The sequence below is a fragment of the Martes martes genome (assembly GCF_963455335.1).
Source record: "Martes martes genome assembly, chromosome: X".
NCBI lineage: Eukaryota > Metazoa > Chordata > Mammalia > Carnivora > Mustelidae > Martes > Martes martes.
Window position 1 is genome coordinate 41,292,483 of NC_137897.1, and position 22,033 is coordinate 41,314,515.

Below are 22,033 nucleotides of genomic sequence, written 5' to 3' on the forward strand. Positions count from 1 at the left end.
ACTCAGAACCTGCTCTGCCAGCGGCCCAGCGGCTGCAGCACCTGCAGGGGAGCAGACTGAGGCTTCTCTCTGAGAGGGAGGTTGGGGTGCAGTTTTCTTTCCTCTAAACCTCCAAAAACCATCAAAAGCTGTCAAGGCGAGAGAAAAGAAGTGAACAAACATAAAAACCTCCAGAGAACAAAAACCTGAAAAAACTGTTTTTCTCAGAGCCCACCCCCTTGAGGGGGTCGGGAGGACTTAACTCAGGGAACATCACTGACTGAAAACCCACGTGGCAGCCCCCCCCCCCCCCCAGAAAACAAATCAGGAAAGAAAAAAAAAAAAAAGACTACAAGAGAACAACCACCACTACTTCATAGATACAACTTTTATTTTTAATTCTTTCCCACTATTCTGGTTCATTTTTTTTCTTTTTTTATATAGATAATTTTTTAACCTATTTACCATCACAGTGAGATGTCCAGTACATCAAATTCCATGATAAACTTCTAACCTGAATTTTTTGATACATACACATGTGTTTTTCTTTTGCTTTTCCATTTTCTTAATTTTTAAAAAAATTTTTAATTTAGTTTAGTCCAGTTTATTCCTTTTTTATTTTTATTTTCTAATATTCATATAAAGTTAAACTTCAAGGTAACCCCCTTTCTCCAAGCAATGCTACCCCTATAGGTGAACCAATTTTTAATCCCCCTTTTTCTTAGGAAAGTTGAGTCCTTTAACAAAGATATCAAGATACATCCAGGAAGAATCAAAATAACCTTCCTCGCCCACACCGAGAATCTATAACCATGCTCCCATCTTTTTCTTCTGCCAGTGTCTCTCTGTATTTATGTTTGTCCTGATAGTATATAAATCTTATACTTGGGGTTCTTCTTGACGAGGCTCCTCCTTTTTTTTGCTTATATATATATATATTTTCTCTTGTCATATACTTTTATCAGTCTTTTTGTTTGTCTGTTTTTGTTTGTATACGTCATAAATCTTACCCTGGGGCCCATTTGGGCTGAACCTTCTCTTTTATCTTCCCTTTTTTTCCTGTCTCTCTCTCTCCCTCTTTTTTCTTTTTCTTTTCTTTTTTCTCTCATTTGGGTGGGGAATCCTGAGTGCTCAGAAGCGTTCCAGGGTGCACCTTGACTGCACCACGGTCAATACATCCAGCTACATCTGTCCAGTCATCTCTCACCAAAATGACTAGGAGGAGGAATCCCCAACAGAAGAAAAATACAGAGGATGGGCCTTCTGCAACAGAGCTAACGGCTATCAACATAGACAATATGTCAGAAAGAGAATTCAGGCTAACAATTATCCAGGCAATAGCTAGGTTGGAGAAAGCCATGGATGACCAAACGGAATTGATTAGGGCAGAATTGAAAGCGACCAGAGAGGAGGTTCATAATGTTAGGGCAGAGCTGAAGGCCACCAGGGATGAGGTTCACAACGCTCTCAATGAGTTCCAATCGAATCTAAATTCTCTAAAAGCTAGGGTAACTGAGACAGAAGATAGAATTAGTGATCTGGAGGACAAACAAATAGAGAGAAAGGATCAGGAGGAAGCCTGGAACAAACAGCTTAGAAGCCACGAAAACAGAATCAGGGAAATAAATGATGCCATGAAACGTTCCAACGTCAGAATTATTGGAATCCCTGAAGGGGAGGAGAAAGAAAGAAGTCTAGAAGATATAGTGGAACAAGTTTTTCATGAAAATTTTCCCAATCTTGCGAATGGAACAAGTGTTCATGTACTAGAAGTAGAAAGGTCCCCCCCCCAAGATTATAAATTCAAAAAAAAAAAAAATCCAGGCACCTCATAGTAAAATTGAGGAATCATAATTGTAGACACAATCTCTTGAAAGCCGCTAGGACAAAGAAGCTCCTTACATACAGAGGAAAGCCCATCAGAATAACGTCAGACCTGTCCACAGAGACCTGGCAAGCCAGAAAGGGCTGGCAAGATATATTCAGGGCACTAAATGAGAAGAACATGCAGCCAAGAATACTTTATCCAGCAAGACTGACATTCAAAATGGATGGAGAGATAAAGAGTTTCCAAGACCGGCAAGGCTTGAAAGACTATGCAACCACCAAGCCGACACTGCAGGAAATATTAAGGGGGGTTCTATAAAAGAGGAAAAATCCTAAGAATAGCATTGAACAGAAATATAGAGACAATCGACAGAAAGAAAGACTTCAAAGATAACACAGTGTCAATAAAAACGTATCTCTCAATAATCACTCTCAATGTGAATGGCCTAAATGCACCCATAAAACGACACAGGGTTGCAGATTGGATAAAACGACAGGACCCATCCATATGTTGTCTACAAGAGACCCATTTTGAACCTAAAGATACACCCAGACTGAAAGTGAAGGGATGGAGAAGCATCTTTCACGCCAATGGGCCTCAAAAGAAGGCTGGGGTAGCGATTCTCATATCAGATAAATTAGATTTTAAACTAAAGACGGTAGTCAGAGATACAGAAGGACACTACATCATTCTTAAAGGGACTATCCACCAAGATGATCTAACAATTGTAAATATCTATGCCCCCAATATGGGAGCAGCCAATTACATAAGAAAACTATTAATCAAGATAAAGAGTCATATTGATATGAATACATTAATAGTAGGAGATCTTAACACGCCTCTCTCAGAAATAGACAGATCATCGAAGCAGAAAATCAATAAAGAAATAAGAGCATTGAATGACACATTGGACCAGATGGACCTCATAGATATATACAGAACATTCCACCCTAAAACAACAGAATACTCATTCTTCTCAAGTGCACATGGAACCTTCTCCAGAATAGACCACATACTGGGTCACAAATCAGGGCTCAACCGATACCAAAAGACTGAGATGATTCCCTGCATATTCTCAGATCACAATGCTTTGAAACTGGAGCTCAATCACAAGGAAAAGTTCAGAAGGAACTCAAATACCTGGAAGCTAAAGACCACCTTGCTTAAGAATGCTTGGATCAACCAGGAGATCAAAGAAGAACTTAAACAATTTATGCAAACCAATGAGAACGAAGACACTTCACTCCAAAACCTATGGGATACAGCAAAGGCGGTCCTAAGGGGGAAATTCATAGCCATCCAAGCCTCCCTCAAAAAAATTGAAAAATCCAGAATACACCAGCTGTCTCTACACCTTAAAGAACTGGAGAATCAACAACAAATCAAACCAACTCCACACGTAAGAAGGGAAATAATCAAGATTAGAGCAGAGATCAACGAGGTAGAAACCAGAGATACAGTAGAACGTATCAACGAAACTAGAAGCTGGTTTTTTGAAAGAATCAATAAGATCGATAAACCATTGGCCACACTAATCCAAAAGAAAAGAGAGAAAGCCCAAATTAATAAAATTATGAATGAAAAGGGAGAGATCACAACTAACACCAAGGAAGTAGAAACAATCATCAGAAGCTATTATCAACAGTTATATGCCAATAAGCTAAGCAACCTAGATGAAATGGATGCATTCCTGGAAAACTATAAACTCCCAAAATTGAACCAGGAAGAAATTGACAACCTGAATAGACCAATATCCAGTAACGAGATTGAAGCAGTGATCAAAAACCTCCCAAAAAACAAGAGCCCAGGACCTGACGGATTCCCTGGGGAATTCTATCAAACTTTCAAAGAAGAAATAATACCTATTCTCCTGAAGCTGTTTCAAAAAATTGAAGCAGAAGGAAAACTTCCAGACTCTTTTTATGAAGCCAGCATTACCCTGATCCCCAAACCAGGCAAAGACCCTACCAAAAAGGAGAATTTCAGACTGATATCACTGATGAATATGGATGCTAAGATTCTCAACAAGATCCTAGCAAACAGGATCCAACAGCACATTAAAAAGATTATCCACCATGACCAGGTGGGATTCATCCCTGGGTTACAAGGATGGTTCAACATTCGCAAATCAATCAATGTGATAGAACAAATCAATAAGAGAAGAGAGAAGAACCACATGATCCTCTCCATTGATGCAGAAAAAGCTTTTGACAAAATCCAGCATCCGTTCCTGATTAAAACGCTTCAAAGTATAGGGATAGAGGGAACATTCCTGAACTTCATCAAATCTATCTATGAAAAACCCACAGCAAATATCATCCTCAATGGGAAAAAGCTTGCAGCCTTCCCATTGAGATCAGGAACACGACAAGGATGCCCACTCTCACCACTCTTGTTCAACATAGTATTAGAAGTCCTAGCAACAGCAATCAGACAACAAAGAGAAATAAAAGGTATCCAAATTGGCAAGGAAGAAGTCAAACTCTCTCTCTTCGCAGATGACATGATTCTTTATATGGAAAACCCGAAAGACTCCACCCCCAAACTACTAGAACTCATACAGCAATTCAGTAATGTAGCAGGATACAAAGTCAATGTCCAGAAATCAGTGGCTTTCTTATACACTAACAATGAAAATACAGAAAGGCAAATTAGAGAATCGATTCCATTTACTATAGCACCAAGAACCATAAGATACCTCGGAATAAACCTAACCAAAGAGGTTAAAGATCTGTACTCGAGGAACTACAGAACACTCCTAAAAGAAATTGAAGAAGACACAAAAAGATGGAAGACCATTCCATGCTCTTGGATCGGAAGAATAAACATCGTTAAAATGTCTATACTGCCCAGAGCAATCTATACTTTTAATGCCATTCCAATCAAAATTCCACCAGTATTTTTCAAAGAGCTGGAGCAAATAATACTAAAATTTGTATGGAATCAGAAGAGACCCCGAATTGCTAAGGAAATGTTGAAAAACAAAAATAAAACTGGTGGCATCACGTTACCTGATTTCAAGCTTTACTACAAAGCTGTGATCACCAAGACAGCATGGTACTGGCATAAAAACAGACACATGGACCAGTGGAACAGAGTAGAGAGCCCAGATATGGACCCTCAACTCTATGGTCAAATAATCTTTGACAAAACAGGAAAAAATATCCAGTGGAAAAAAGACAGTCTCTTCAATAAATGGTGCTGGGAAAACTGGACAGCTATATGTAGAAGAATGAAACTTGACCATTCTCTTACACCGTACACAAAGATAAACTCGAAATGGATAAAAGACCTCAACGTGAGACAGGAATCCATCAGAATCCTCGAGGAGAACATAGGCAGTAACCTCTTTGATATCAGCCACAGCAACTTCTTTCAAGATATGTCTCCAAAGGTGAAGGAAACAAAGGCAAAGATGAACTTCTGGGACTTCATCAAGATAAAAAGCTTCTGCATAGCAAAAGAAACAGTCATCAAAACAAAGAGGCAACCCACGGAATGGGAGAAGATATTTGCAAATGACAGTACAGATAAAAGGTTGATATCCAGGATCTATAAAGAACTCCTCAAACTCAACACACACAAAACAGATAATCATATTAAAAAATGGGCAGAAGATATGAACAGACACTTCTCCAATGAAGACATACAAATGGCTACCAGACACATGAAAAAATGTTCATCATCACTAGCCATCAAGGAGATTCAAATCAAAACCACCTTGAGATACCACCTTACACCAGTTAGAATGGCCAAAATTAGCAAGACAGGAAACAACGTGTGTTGGAGAGGATGTGGAGAAAGGGGAACCCTCTTACACTGTTGGTGGGAATGCAAACTGGTGCAGCCACTTTGGAGAACAGTGTGGAGATTCCTCAGGAAATTAAAAATAGATCTTCCCTATGACCATGCAATTGCACTGCTGGGTATTTACCCCAAAGATACAGATGGAGTGAAAAGAAGGGCCATCTGTACCCCAATGTTTATAGCAGCAATGGCCACGGTCGCCAAACTGTGGAAAGAACCAAGATGCCCTTCGACGGATGAATGGATAAGGAAGATGTGGTCCATATATACTATGGAGTATTATGCCTCCATCAGAAAGGACGAATACCCAACTTTTGTAGCAACATGGACAGGACTGGAAGAGATTATGCTGAGTGAAATAAGTCAAACAGAGAAAGTCAAGTATCATATGGTTTCACTTATTGGTGGAGCATAACAAATAATATAGAGGACAAGGGTAGATGGAGAGGAGAAGGGAGTTGAGGGAAATTGGAAGGGGAGGTGAACCATGAGAGACTATGGACTCTGAAAAACAACCTGAGGGTTTTGAAGGGGCGGGGTGGGAGGGTGGGGGAACCAGGTGGTGGGTATTAGGGAGGGCACAGATTGCATGGAGCACTGGGTGTGGTGAAAAAACAATGAATACTGTTACGCTGAAAATAAATAAAAAATTTAATTAAAAAAAAAAAAAGTCCTGCATCGGGCTCTCTGCTCAGCAGGGAGCCTGCCCCCTCCCCACTTGCCTCTCTGCCTGCTTGTGATCTGTCTGTCAAATAAATAAATAAAATCTTAAAACAGCAGAGCAATAGTTTTTCTAGGCAAGTTCCCTGGATTCATACTAAAATTAAAGGCCTATACTTTGAGGAGAAAAAATATATTTGTATGGCCTCAATGTATTTTTCTCTGAATATTTGCTAGTTACCATAGCGATTTTTTTAAAGATTTTATTCATTTATTTGACAGGCAGAAATCACAAGTAGGCAGAGAAACAGGCAGAGAGAGAGGAGGAAGCAGGCTCCCTGCTGAGCAGAGAGCCCTATGTGGGGCTCCATCCCAGGACCCTGGGATCATGACCTGAGCTAAAGGCAGAGGCTTTAACCCACTGAGCCACCCAGGCGCCCCTACCATAGTGATTTTAACATATATCTGTAAATTCTTTTATATTCGTTTCTCCAGGAGTTGAAGCTTAACTCTCTTCTTCTTGGGTGTGGGCTGGACTTAGTAATGCACTTCTAATGAAGACTATGGAAAGGGAAAAACAGTAATTTTATAGTGGAGAAATCTGTTGGATACCACCTAAACCATGGGATCAAGGTTAATATCAACAGCAACACGTCATATTTATATAACATACTCACAGATATGATGTAACAAGAAGGGCATGTCACCTGAATGGTATTCTTCCCCCAAAGCCATTATCTTAGTTGAATCACAAGAAAATATCAAGCCCAGAGGCGCCTGGCTGGCTCAGTGGGTTAAAGCCTCTGCCTTCAGCTCAGATCATGATCCCAGGGTCCTGGGATCGAGCCCCGCATCAGGCTCTCTACTCAGCAGGGAGCCTGCTTCCCTTCCTCTCTCTCTGCTTGCCTGTCTGCCTACTTGTGATCTCTGTCAAATAAATAAATAAAATCTTTAAAAAAAAAGGAAAAAGTAAAGAAAATATCAAGCCCAAATTGAGGGAGTCTAAAAATGACCTGACAAGTACTTTTCAAAAGGAGGTAGTGTGAATTTCTTCAGCTTTCTTCTTTTTCAAAATTGTTTTCACTATTCCAATTCTTTTTGCCTTTTTAAAAAAGGATTTTGTTTATTTGATAGGAAGAGAGACAGAGCACAAGCACGGGGAGCAGGAGAGGGAGAAGCAGGGCCACCGCTAAGCAGGAAACCTGATGAGGGACTTGATCTCAGAACCCTGGGATCATGACCTGAGCTGAAGGCAGATGGCTAAGCACCTTTTTAAAATAAATTTTAAAACCAGCTTCTCTATATGCATAGAACATTCTTGCTAGGATTTTGATCAGTATTGTGTTAAATCTATGTTTCAGTATGGAGATGATTGATATCTTGACTATGTCGGGTTTTCAAATTTATGAACATAATGTGTGTTTCCATTTATTTAGGCCTTTTTTTGGGGCATGAAACAAGTGTTTATTTGCTTATAGTTTCTGAGGGTCAGAAATTCAGGAACAGTTTTAATTGTGTGGTTCTGGATAAGGGTCTCTCCTGAGATGGCAGTCAAGCTATCAGCTGGGGTGCATCTCCTGAAGTCCTTTTTTTTTTTTTAATTTTTATTTTTTAAATTACTTTTCAGTGTACTAGAATTCATTGTTTATGCACCACAACCAGTGCTCCATGCAATACGTGCCCTCCACAATACCCACCACCAGGCTGGCCCAACCTCCCACCCCCCTCCCCTTCAAAACCCTCAGATTGTTTTTCAGAGTCCATAGTCTCTCATGGTTCATCTCTCCCTCCAATTTCCCTCAACTCCCTTCTCCTCTCCATCTCCCCATGTCCTCCGTGTTATTTCTTATGCTCCACAAACAAGTGAAACCATATGATAATTGACTCTCTCTGCTTATTTCACTCAGCATAATCTTTTCCAGTTCCGCCCATGTTGATACAAAAGTTGGGTATTCGTCCTTCCTGATGGAGGCATAATACTCCATAGTGTATATGGACCACATCTTCCTTATCCTTTCATCTGTTGAAGGGCATCTTGGTTCTTTCCACAGTTTGGCGACCGTGGCCATTGCTGCTATGCACATTGGGGTACAGATGGCCCTTCTTCTCACGACATCTGTATCTTTGGGGTAAATACCCAGTAGTGCAATTGCAGGGTCATAGGGAAGCTCTATTTTTAATTTCTTAAGGAATCTCCACACTGTTCAAATTGGTTGCACCAACTTGCATTCCCACCAACAGTGTGAGAGGGTTCCCCTTTCTCCATATCCTCCCAACACTTGTTTGTTAACAAGTTGTTAACAAGTTGTTGTTGTTTGTTACTTTTGTCTTGTTAATTTTGGCCATTCTAACTGGTGTAATGTGGTATATCAATGTGGTTTTGATTTGAATCTCCCTGATGGCTAGTGATGATGAACATTTTTTCATGTGTCTGATAGCCATTTGTATGTCTTCATTGGAGAAGTGTCTGTTCATGTCTTCGGCCCACTTTTTGACATGATTATCTGTTTTGTGTGTGTTGAGTTTGAGAAGTTCTTTATAGATCCTGGATATCAGCCTTTTGTCCGTACTGTCATTTGCAAATATCTTCTCCCATTCCATGGGTTGCCTCTTTGTTTTGTTGACTGTTTCCTTTGCTGTGCAGAAGCTTTTGATTTTGATGAAGTCCCAAAAGTTCTTTTTTGCTTTTGTTCCATTTGCCTTTGGAGACATATCTTGAAAGAAGTTGCTGTGGCTGATATTGAAGAGGTTACTGCCTATGTTCTCCTCTAGGATTCTGATGGATTCCTGTCTCACGTTGGGGTCTTTTATCCACTTCGAGTTTATCTTTGTGTATGGTATAAGAGAATGGTCGAGTTTCATTCTTCTACATATAGCTGTCCAATTTTCCCAGCACCATTTATTGAAGAGGCTGTCTTTTGTCCACTGTATATTTTTTCCTGCTTTGTCAAAGATTTTTTGACCATAGAGTTGAGGGTCCATATCTGGGCTCTCTGCTCTGTTCCACTGGTCTATGTGTCTGTTTTTATGCCAGTTATTTGGCCTTTTTTGATTGGTTTATTCAGTATCTTACAGTTTTCAACATACAGATCTTGTTTTTTTTAATTTAAATTCAATTAGCCAACATATAGTACATCATTAGTTCCAGATGTAGTGTTCAATCATTCATCAGTTGTGTATAACATCTAGTGCTCATCACATCACTTGCTCTCCTTAATGCCCACCACCCAGTTGCCCCATTCCCCCCAACGCCTCCCCTTCCACAACTTTCAGTTTGTTTCCCAGAGCCAAAAGTCTCTCATGATTTGTCTCCCTAATTTCCTCCCATTCGGTTTTTATCTCCAACATACAGATCTTGTATGTATTTTGTGAGATTCAGATCTAAGTGTGTTAATATTCTGAATGATTGTAAGTATTTAAAAAATAATTTGGGTTTCCAATTTACATTGTTCATGTATAAAAATTCAACTGCTTTTTGTATGTTGCTCTTGTATATTGTGACCTAGCTAAACTCACTTATTCTAAGAAGTTTGTTTTGTTTTGTTTTTGTTTTTGTTGTTTCCCAGATTCCTTGGGATTCCTTTATAGACAATCATGTTGTCTGCAAATAGGGTGATTTTTATTTTTATTTTATTTTACATACAGGTGTAACATTAGTTTCAGGTGTATAATACAGTGATTCAACACTTCCATACAACACCCCGTGCTCATCACAAGTGAACTCCTAAATCCCTATCATCTGGATGTCCTCTTTGAAGAAATGTCTGTTCATGCCTTCTGTCCATTTTTAATTGGATTATTTGTTTTTGGGATGCTCAGTTTAATAAGTTCCTTATAAATTTGGGGTGTTAAAAATAGATCTACCCTATGACCCAGCAATTGCACTACTAGGTATTTATGAAAAGAAGGGGCACATGCACCCTAATGGTCATAGCAACCATGTCCACAATAGCCGAACTGTGGAAGGACGCTGAGACGTCCTTCAACAGATGAATGGATAAAGAAGATATGGTGTGTGTGTCACACACACATACATACATACATACAATGGAATATTACTCAGCTATCAGAAAGGGTGAATACCCACCATTTATATTGACATGGATGGAACTGGAGGGAATTATGCTAAGTGAAGTAAGTCAAGAAGAGAAAGAAAATTATCATATGGTTTCACTTATATGTGGAACATAAGGAATAGCACAGAGGACCATAGGGGAAGGGAGGGAAATCTGAAGGGGGAGAAATCAGAGGGGTAGACAAACCAGGAGAGACTATATACCCTGGGAAACAAACAGGGTTTCAGAGGGGAGGGTTATGAGGGGAGGTGGTAAAAGGGTGCTGGGTATTAAGGAGGGCTTATGTTGTGACAAGCACTGTGTGTTATACATAACTAATGAATCATTGAACACTACATCAAAAACTAATGATGTACTATACAGTGGCTAACTGATCATAATAAAAAAGTATCTATTCCACATTTTAATGTATTTCTTAACAATATATTTTTTCATAATACATTACTAGTGTTATTTTTATGTGTTCTTCTTTAAAAATTTTAGTATTTTTAATGACTTAATAAAGTAGCCAGTGATATTCTTCAAGTTGCATCATAGTTGATAAATTTGAAACTTCTTTAAATTTCCCTATATACTATCCTATTTTTAACCAAGAAAATGCTTACTTTACAGGCATCATGTATGTTTGTATGTATGTATATACACACATATACAAATGACTGTGTTATGTCTAAATCACCTTCAATTGCAAATAAATTTCCATTTCATTTGTTTCTTAAAGACAATTAAAAATAGGGGCGCCTGGGTGGCTCAGTGGGATAAACCTCTGCCTTCAGCACAGGTCATGATCTCAGGGTCCTGGGGTCAGCCGGCATTGGGCTCTCTGCTCAACAAGGAGCCTGCATCCCACTCTCTCTGTGCCTGCTGCTCTGCCTACTTGTGGTCTCTCTCTCTGTCAAATAAATAAATAAAATCTTTAAAAAAAGATTAAAAATAAAAAAAACATAAATTGTGAATACTAACCTTTTATCAGATACATCATTTGCAAATATCTTCTCCCATTCAGTAAGTTGTCTTTTTGTTTTGTTGACTGTTTCCTTTGGTATGAAGAAGCTTTTTTATTTTAATGTAGTCACAATAGTTTATTTTTGCTTTTGTTTCCTTTCCATATCTAGACAAATGTTGCTACAGCCAAAATCAGAGAAATTACTGCCTATGCTCTCTTCTAGGATTTTTATGCTTTCAGGTCTCACATTTAGGTACTTAATCCATTTTGAATTTATTTTTGTATATAGTATAAGAAAATGGCCAGAGAAATCCATAGTTATAGTCTAAGATTTCAATATCTCTTTTTATTTATTTATTTATTTTTTCAATATCTCTTTTTAAAAAATATTTTATTTATCCATTTGACAGAGAGAGAGAGAGGGACTGAGAGAGAGAGAGAGAGAGAGAGAGTACACAAGCAGGGGGAGCAGCAGAGGGAGAGGGAGAAGCAGACTCCTCACTGAGCAGGGAGCCCACTATGGGGCTCAATCCCAGGACCCTGGGATCATGACCTGAGCCGAAGGCAGATAACCAACTGAGCCACCGAGGTGTCTCAATATCTTTTTCTTAATAATTGATAGAATATATAGGCAGAAAATCAGCAAGGATACAATAGACAATTTGAAAGATGCAGAACACCAAGACTCACTTAGGAAGAAATAGATAACCTGAGTAATCCTTCATCTATTAAAGCAATTGCAATTTTAGTGAAAAAATGTTCCCACAAAGAAAACTCCAAGCCCAAATGGCATCACTGGAGAAGTATAACAAATACTTGAGAAATAAATAATAGTTATTCTATATAAGCTCTTCCAAAATATTGAAGAGGAAAGAATACTTTTCTGCTCATTCTATGAGGCCAGAATTTCCTTGATACCAAAACCAGATAAAGATAATAGAAAACTACAATCAATATGCCTCATAAATATAGATACAAAAATTCTATGGAAGATTTTAATACATTAAACCCAACAATATGGTGAAAAGATAATACATCATGACTGAATGGAATTTATCTCAATAATACAGGGCTGGTTTAATACTTGAAAATCGATCAATGAAATTCACCATAGTAATAAACCAAAAGAGAAAAGCCCATATGATTGTTTTAACAGCTGCAGAATATTGAACACTTTTTCCCTAATATCAGGAACAAGACAAAGATTTCCGCTCTCACCACTTGTATTCAATAGTATACTCAAAGTTCTAGGTTGTATAATCAGGTAAAATAAGGAAATAAAATGCATACAGATTGGAAATGAATAAGTAAAATTGTCTATCCACAGATGACACGATCATTTTCATTAAAAATGTGATGGAATCTATTTTAACAGTTTATTTTTTTAATTAAAAAATATGTTATTGATTTATTTGTCAGAGAGAAAGAGAGAGACAGAGTGCCAGCCAGAGGGAGAAACAGGCTCCCTGCTGAGCAGGGAGCCTGATGCGGGACTTGATCCCAGGACCCTGGGATCATGATCTGAGCCGAAGGCAGATGCTTAACTGACTGAGCCACCCAGGCACCCAGAAAATGTGATAGAATCTAATTAAAAGCTACTAAAATCAACAAGTGAGTCTAACAAAGTTGCAGGATTCAAGGTCAATGGAAAGAAATCAGTTTTATTTCCATATACTAGTAAGAATAAAAAATTGAAATAAAATCCAATACAATTTACAACACCATAAAACATATGAAATACATAGGGATAAATCTGAGAAAAAAAGTGATAGATATGTACACTGAAAACTACAAAACACCACTGAGAGAAATCAAGGCTTAAGTATATAGAGAGGTATATCTTGTTCATGGGTCTGAAGACTCCAAATGGTTAAGGTGTCAATTCTCCCCAAATTAATCTATGAATTTAACACATCCTCAATCAAAATCCCAGCAGTACTTTTCGTAGAAATTCACAAGCTGATTCTGAAATTCATATGGAAATGCAAAGGACCTATATTAACTAGAATAAGATTTCAAGAATTATTATAAAACTGTATCACAATAGTATGGTGTTGACATAAAGGTAGATAAATGGAACAAAGCAGAGAGTCCAGAAATAAATCCATGCACATATGACAACTGATTTTTGGCAAAGGCATATACAGGCATAAGAGCCAGCAAAGGCCAGCATGATGAAGGTAACTTCACCAGTTGTCTAACTACCAAGAAATATGTACATAAGTAGAAACGCAACCAAGAGAGCCAAGTCCAAAGCTGGATGAGCACAGGTGAGAAGCCTGAACACCATCAATGAAGACTGACAGCACAATTATAAATTGGGGATTGGTTGGCACAGAAAAGGAACTCTGGAAGCTTCTGTATAAGGAGGAGAGAAGAAGGGGGCAATTTCTCCAGGTGATGGAGCTGCCAAGAGGGATAAAACCTTCCTAGGATCCTCTCCATTGCTTCCAGTGAATCACCCCAAAATGCCAACACTAAGTAATAGCTATCTGAATACATGTGAATGTGTGTATGACAACTAAATGTGCATGAGTAGTATCTGGAATTTATAGATTGTTGGAGTCAAAGTTTAAAATGACATGCTTTGTCAATCAGATTATAGGAACTCTCTTTTGCAATCAGGAAAACTTCCTTCATGATTAGCATGCAGTTGATTTAAAAAAATTACCCACAGAATATTTATATTCTCAATCTACTCATGCCCTTACTGTACTCTACTGTTGGTCAAGGACACAAAAGAGAAGATGCCCCTCTCACCCATAGCCCGAATCTCTAGCCAGTGGTCTCTGCAGTTTCCAAGCATGTTATGACCTACCAGCATCTATGACTTAGCTCATGATGTTCCTCGTGCCAGTGCTGCTTCCAGCACATATGGTACTTAACACCACATCGCCTCTTGTGGATGATGGTCATGGGGTTGCTAAACTTCTCCTTGAGCTAAAGGATTCAAGGGAACTTGTTCCACGAGGCAACACAATGTAAAGAAACAACCAAAGGCAGTGGGATCAGACATGTTTAATTCCTGGAACACCTTGTCAGAGGGTGTGATGTCAGGCAAGTTGTAAATACTCTTAAGCCCCTATTTCTTCATGTAGAATTTTTTTCAAATCATTAAGGAATTAGGCAGGCAATGATTCATGAGGATGTTTGCTGCAGCATGGATGATAATCTAGAATGAATGTGTAAGACTTATATATATATATATAGATAGATAAATAGATCTATCTATCTATACACATACATACATACATATATATGGAAATATATGCATTAAAATGACAAAGAGAAGAGAGGATTTTTTTTTTTTTTTAATGAGGAGGAGAAGAGGGGGAAAGGTGGAGGGAAAGGGAGAGACGATCTTAAGCAGGCTCCACGCCCAGTGTGGAGGCGACATGGGGCTTGATCTCACAATCTTGAGTTCACAACCTGAGCCAAAATTAAGAGTCAGATACTTAACTGACTGAGCCGCCCAGGCGCCGCAGAAGAAAGGTTTTTAAGGAATGCTGGAATCCCAGGGTTGTTTCTCAATTCTCCCCTTTCTGACTTCATGTATTTTTTTACTATGAGCATGAATTACTTGAGTAATAATGTTCACCTTTATTATTTATCAAGAATGCAAATTCAGATACTAGCATGGGACCATTTTCTCCCATCAAAATAGCAGAAAAGAACTAATGTTATACCCAATAATTGCAAGGGTGGAAGAAAACAGGCCTTCTTGGGGCACCTGGGTGGCTCAGTTGATTAAGTGTCTGCCTTTGGCTTAGGTCATAATCTCAGGGTCCTGGGATCAAGCCCCAGGTTGGGGTCCCTGCTCAATGGGAAGTCTGCTTCTCCCTTTCCCACTGCCCCTCCCCCCAGTTGTGTGCACACCCTCTCTCTCAAAATAAATAAAATCATTTTTAAAACTTCTTTTTTAAGATTTTATTTATTTATTTGCCAGAGAGAGAGAGAGAGAGTGAGTGAGCACAGGCAGACAGAGTGGCAGAGGGAGAAGCAGGCTCCCTGCAGAGCAAAGATCCCGATGTGGGACTCGATCCCAGGACGCTGGGATCATGACCTGAGCCGAAGGCAGCCGCTTAACCAACTGAGCCACACAGGCATCCCAATAAAATCATTTTTAAAAAAGATTTTTATTTATTTATTCGACAGAGAGAGATAGATAGATAGAGAGAGAGATATCACAAGTAGACAGAGAGACAGGCAGAGAGAGAGGAGGAAGCAGGCTCCCTGCCGAGCAGAGAGCCCGATGTGGGGCTCGATCCCAGGACCCTGAGATCATGACCTGAGCCGAAGACAGAGGCTTAACCGGCTGAGCCACCCAGGCGCCCCATAAATAAAATCTTTAAAAATAAAAGAAAACAGGTCTCTTTATACACAAGCTGGAGTGTGAAATGGTTTCTCCTATCTTTGAGTTGTCTAGCAAGACAAATTAAAACCATTTAAAGCCCCCACTTTCCTTTCATCCAGCAATTCAGTTTCCAGGAATACATTCTAATATGAGAAAAGCATGCTACAGCAGAAGAATATGATGTTCATTCTAATTTTTCTTATAATAGCAAAAAGATGAGGAACAATCAACATAAAACACACACATAGACGCACATGTATCTGTTTAAAATAAACAATATTATACTATAGTGTTCTATGCCTTTTTGGTATTATTTAACCTTATTTAATGGACATCAGTATGTGCCAATATATGTTAATTTATCTAATTCTTCAATGGCTGCAAAATTTCCGTTGTCTAGTTTTCCTGCAACTCCTATGAGCAAATACATTATTGAACACACAGGCAGTTTTTGCATTCTTAGAATTGTTGTGTATATACCGTGGTCTACTTGGATGAATATACCTTTAGAACGAATCCCAAAAGGGAGATGGCTGGAAAAGAATGCTTAGGGCATTACTAATTGAAAGATACTGAGAGTGTCAGGAGTTTCTCATGAACCTCTAAACCTGCTTTCTCTCCTTCATCTAAAGGATTGGGGATGGGCTATATGAGCTGTTGGGGCTCAACACAGACACAACCCATAACACCCTAGCTATACCCTCTATTGTTCTCTCTCCAAGGCTAGCTGTTGGGATTTCTCCCAAATGCACATGAAGATGGTGGTTATGAGCAGTAACTCCCAGGTCTGGTCCATACGCAGACCCACAGGGGCAGTACCTAGGCCAGAAGAAGATGAGACAGGGAAGAACAGAGCACTCCCCACCTCCATCATTTCCTGAAGCACACACTTTTAGTCAGTATGTGACCCTACTCTTTCCCTCCTTCAGGTATTGGAAACAGGCTGGGTCATTACCCACTCACAGTACAGTCACAGCTGCCACCTCACCATGGCTTCGGCATGGCCTTGTGTCTATACATCCTTCTCATAACTGACCCAGGTAGCATATACCACATTTCTCCCGCTGGTTTTTTGGACAGTCTGAAAAGGGCTCACCTTTGGCCCATGTACCACCTGGGCCTTGGCCTAGGGTTGGACCTTGATACCTGTTCCACTCCAGACTGGGCACAGTCACTAGTCCCTATTCTTGATTATCACCTCCAACAATAGTAAATGGGTGGACAAAAAGTCTCTTTTCCTTCTGCTATGGTGAGGAAGGGGAGGGACAGGAATGGCAGAAAGGGATGCCTTTTGGCTCCCCTCAGTGGTCCTAACAACAATGCTATTACTTCCAGGTGTTAATTTTGCCCAGAATGAGATGACCTCATGCTGGGATTTAAATAATAATGCCATGAGAGTGGAACTGAGCAATTCTTAGTGACTGAATTATTTGTGAGGAGCAGATTTTACTTGTGCCATAAAACAAATAAAATGGAATGCTATCTACCATCTTCACAATGATACAAACAAGGTCTTGGGAGTACCTGACTGTCCTTGGTCAGAGTGGTTGCTCTGCCCTGATGTTGTCCGAGTATGAGGTTACTTGGAAGGCTTGAAGCACAGGGCAAATTGGATTTTTTTTTCTTCAGTTTAGACTCCAAGCTCTCACACAGACTGGACCCCATCTTCCCAGTGTCCTGAAGAAACTTGATCCTACCCAGAGAGTGCAGCTGCTGCCAATAGACAAAGCACCAAGGTCAGGGAGACAGCTGGGCAGCAGATAGTCTTTCCAAGAGATAACAGGAAATGACTAAGAGCCAATAAAACAGCGCACCCGAGGAGAAACATGAGACTGAGGCCAGATCCCACAGTTTATGCTGATTAAAGAGTATGAGACCTCAATCCTTCTCAGTAAATCTTTATTTCATACACAGGAAGATTATTGTAGGAATAGCTCCTGATTAGATATTAAAAGTGGTTATCCCTAATTAGTGAAATCAAGGAAAAATTATATATTCTTTACCCTTGGCTCTAAATTGACTCTAGATCTTATCTCTATGAGATGGGGAGGGTGAGAGGAAGGCAAAGAGGGAGGGATGTGGCAATCCTACTTCTGCCACAGGGGATCTTTCTAACTCTCAAAGAATGTGTGCTTCTCTAAAGGCAACCTGCAGAGTTTGGGAATGAAAGAAAGAAAGGGCTTTTGGTGGGGGGTGGAGATAGGCAAGGGCAGGGCAAATTCCTTTCTGTCTTGTAGGTGTCCACCTACCTTTGTTTGCCAAAAGCAGGAGCAGTGGGCTGCCTGTCCTCCTCCTCACCTCCCCTCCCCTCCCTCTTTCCCTGACAGTGGAGGACCAGACCACCTAGGTCATGGTGAAGTCTTTGGAGGTTTACCAGATGCAGGAGACCTACAGTCCTGAGGACTGCATTTTACCTCCTGTGTTACCTGTGGAGTACCATGTGTCTTTGGAGCCCTGGAACATGCTGGCTTCAGGAAAACAAATTATATTTATTGTCTGAGAGGAGTAGGAAGTGAACTTTACCAAATCCTCTCCTTTTGGGATCATGCGGCACATACACAATGCTACATAACCAGCTGTTTCAAGTTAATAACTTGAAATGTAAGCAGCACCAGTATGACAGCAGACATTAGTCAGTATTGCTTTTGATGGGTGGCCACATTCCATTTTCAAATGTGCCGCAGCTTAGTTATATAGCAAATCCATGACCATTCTTTTATAAATTAAGCTCCTTTGGAAAATCCATGTATCTAAATCTTTATTCACATCCAAGACCGTTTCCTTAACATAAAGTTTTATTATTTTTAAAAGATTTTTTTCATTTATTTGAAAGAGAGACAGAGTGAAAAAGATAGATCATGAGCAGGGGGGAGGGGTAGAGAGAGAAACAGACTCCCCACTGAGCCAGGAGCCCGATGTGGGACTTGATCCCAGGACCCTAGGATCATGACCTGAGTGGAAGACAGATGCATAACCAACTGAACCATCCAGATGCCCTAACATAAAGTTTTAGAAGTAGAAGTGCCGGGTTACAGGATATGTACAAGTTTTAAAGCTCATATATTTGAATTTAGCAATACTTTTCTTTACATTTTCTGGATTCCTCTCATGCTTAAAATGGCTTTGCACACTTTCAGAGCCTAAAAGCTTTCACACATCTCTGGGGGAGCCTAAGATTCTCTTGAGGGCCCTGGGACAGCTGCACTGAGGAGAAAGTTTGGAGGGCCAATTGGCAGGTGAAATGCAGGACTGGGAACAGTCCTAGACACACTGACATATTTTGGGGGTGGAGAAGGGAAGGACAAGTATTCCAGGATTCAGAAACAATGCCCTGTTCCAGGCAGGGCAGAGTCTGCTTGGTTGGGGAAGGCTGGATCCACAGCCCATGTGACACACACATCACTGCCCATACCCACAGGTGTTATTACACATACCTCCAAAGCTTGGGATTGGCTGGTGAAGTTGACTCCGCACAGGCTGTGTTCAGGTGGCAACGGAAGATAGATGCCATTTTTCTTTCCCTTTCTAATTCTCCCACAGGCTCTCTGCTGTCTCTCCGCAAGTGTAAAAGCGAATAGGGTGAATGCATGAGTGTGATGGGGACCCAGCAAGACTCAGATGGATCGGGGCAGAGAGATCTGTAGTCTCTGAAAAGGAAGTTCCTCCAGGTCATCGTCTTTATCCTCAAAGGTCCTCTGGCTGCCATGGCCCATGTTGTGGCGGGGCCAGGACAAGGGAGGACGGTGGGCTGCAAAGGGTCAGATGAAGTTGGCGGGAGTCTTGGGGGATGTTATTTGAGGTGTCTGGGTGCCAGAGGTATCACGTACTGCCGACAAAGGGCAGATGCAGGAATCCTCGGTGGGGTCCCGGATGAAGGGATGAGAAAGCCCCGCCCACGCAGCACATGCGGGATGCGGTGCGCATGCCCAGTGCCCAGCACTTTCCCATCAGCCACTGGTGCGAGAGCGTGTGCAAAGCGGTCCCGGTGAAGTTCCGTGCAGGTCGCATCATACTGTTGGATTTCTTTCTCGCTGTCTAAGACTCAATAGGTAGGTCTCCAGATCAGTCTGTTTAGAAGTTTAAATGCGACTGTGAGGAGGGAGCCAGTGGGCTTTGGGTGGGTCAGGACCATGTAGTTCTGGTCTCTGAGGCGGAAAGCCTTGGAGTTCTTTATTCTCATAGGCGTTGCAGCCACCATGGCTTTTGTCACAGTGGAGAACAAGTGAGGGTGGTGAGCTGTGGAAGGGAGGGGGCCATATGAAGATGGGGCAGAGTTCGGGGCATCATTTCATATATCTGGGTCTTGGAGGCACCAGGATCTGAAAGAGGGCATATTTGGGAATTTTCGGTGCAGCCTGGGTGGGGGGCGGGGAAAGCCATACCGCGTGGCATGTGCTGTAGCAGTGCGCATGCCCAGTGCTGCAGGCCTTCCCATCAGCCACTGGTGTGGGATGTGTGCAAAAAGCCCTGTGTGCAGAGCTGTGCCAGTCGCGTCTTTCTGTCCGGATTCTTTCTCTCGGAGACTCGATCATTCTCCCAGGAGCGTAAGTGTGAGTGAGTGAGGAAAGAACCAGCGGGCTTCAGGCAGGTCGGGGTGGTATAGTTTCTTGTCTCCGAGGAGGGAGGTTCCCGAGGTAATCGGGTTTCTCTTCATGCGTCTTGCAGTTGCCATGGGTTGTCTTTGTTGGGGGGCGCTGAGATGGGGGAGGATGGTGGGTGGGTGAGGAAGGGGGGATCAGATAAAGATGGGGCAAATCTTGGTGATGTTATTTGAGGTATCTGGGTCTTGGCAGCACCGGGAACTGCCAATAGAGAGCAGATTCGGGAGTTTTCGGTGAGGCCTCCGTGAGGGGGGCAGGGAAGCCCTTCCCCTAGGCCACTTGCAGTGCACATGCGCAGTGCCTAGCTGTGGTGAGGCCCTGGGTGGGGGGCAGGGAAAGCCTTACCGCGTGGCATGTGCTGTAGCAGTGCGCATGCCCAGTGCTGCAGGCCTTCCCATCAGCCACTGGTGTGGGACGTGTGCAAAAAGCTCTTCGTGCAGAGCTGTGCAGGTCGCGTCTTTCTGTCTGGGTTCTTTGTCCCGGAGACTCAATCATTCTCCCAGGAGTGTAAGTGTGAGTGAGTTGTGGTGGTTGATGTGGGGGCGTGTGCAAGGCCTTCTGGGTGCTCAAGCCTAGCAGGTCCAGTCTTAACTTGTGGATTTTTTCTCACTGAGAATCAGTAGGTCCGCAGATTAGTCCACCCAGGAGTTCAAGTTTGAGTGTGAGGAGGGTGCTGTCTTTTGGTGGGTAGGGGCAGTGTGGTTCCTGGTCTCTGGGGAGCAAGTTCTTTGAGGTTGTTATCCTCCTCACAGGTATGGCCACCATGACCCCTGTGGTGGTGGGGCTGGGAAAGGGGCGATGATGGGCTGTGGAGGGGAGGGTGCCATATGGAGATGGGGAGTCTAAGGGGTGCTATTGGAGGCATCTGAGTTCTGGAGACACCTGAAACTGCTGACAGAGCACAGAATTGGGAATGGTAGTGGAGAGGTGGACGGGGCTATATATTACAAAATCTCTTCATAGTGGGGAGTCCAATTGTGAAACTAAATCTTTTTGGGAAAGTCGTATGTCTTTTTTCAGATACTTGAAGGTCCCTTGTCTGCCAAATTGCTGTGAAACAGAGGTTTTGTAGACAGCCTAATTTGATGTGATTGGAAAATAAGCAGTGGTTATGAATTCAAGATTAATAAAAATTATTAAATTTTTTAAAAGAGTAATAAAAGATTTTTAAAAGATTAGTAATTATTAAATTAATAAAAATAAAATTAATAAAAACTATTTTTTTTGTTTTGGAAATCCCTACAAATGTAAAGAATTTATAATCAGCAGTTGGCTGTGAAGATAGTCCAGTGTAATTATTGTTTTATTACAATCTTCAGTTAATGATTTTCTACTTTCAGTGAGAAATATGAGTGCTCGAGTAAGATCAAAATCTAGAGGAAAGGGAGATGAAAAAAAATCTTCTAAGCTGGATGAACCTGGAGTTGTGAGTGCTTTAACATCTTACTTCCATTGCCAGAAATAATTTTTTATGAAAAGCCATTGAAAAAGTTGTTGAACCAATATAGATCTGTTGTTTAAAGGACTTCCTTGTTGAAAATAGGTGAAAAATTAATCCCATGAGAGAGACTGAGCAAAAAGACTTATTTTCTGTTGTTGCCTGTATATGTAAATTGGGCTGGAAATTATCTCTATGGCTTTCTTATTGTACTTTTTAATAAACAAATACCACATCTCAGAAAAGATTAGAAAGATTTCCCAAATTATTGGTCCTTGCAGATAATTCCTTTCTCAGAATATTTTCTATATAGAAAGAATAATTTTATTGAATACTTACAGAGA

The 22,033-nt window shown here is 40.9% G+C and overlaps 1 protein-coding gene across 1 annotated transcript in view; it reads left to right on the forward strand.

The window, feature by feature from the left end:
- Positions 1 to 22,033, forward strand: part of LOC308337131 (P antigen family member 4-like) — a 148,291-nt gene that overhangs the window by 122,659 nt on the left and 3,599 nt on the right. The window contains exon 2 of the mRNA XM_080795164.1: positions 21,592 to 21,677. Within this exon, the coding sequence (XP_080651290.1) occupies positions 21,600 to 21,677 (78 nt within the window). The 5' untranslated portion in view covers positions 21,592 to 21,599. The remainder of the gene's footprint in view (positions 1 to 21,591; positions 21,678 to 22,033) is intronic.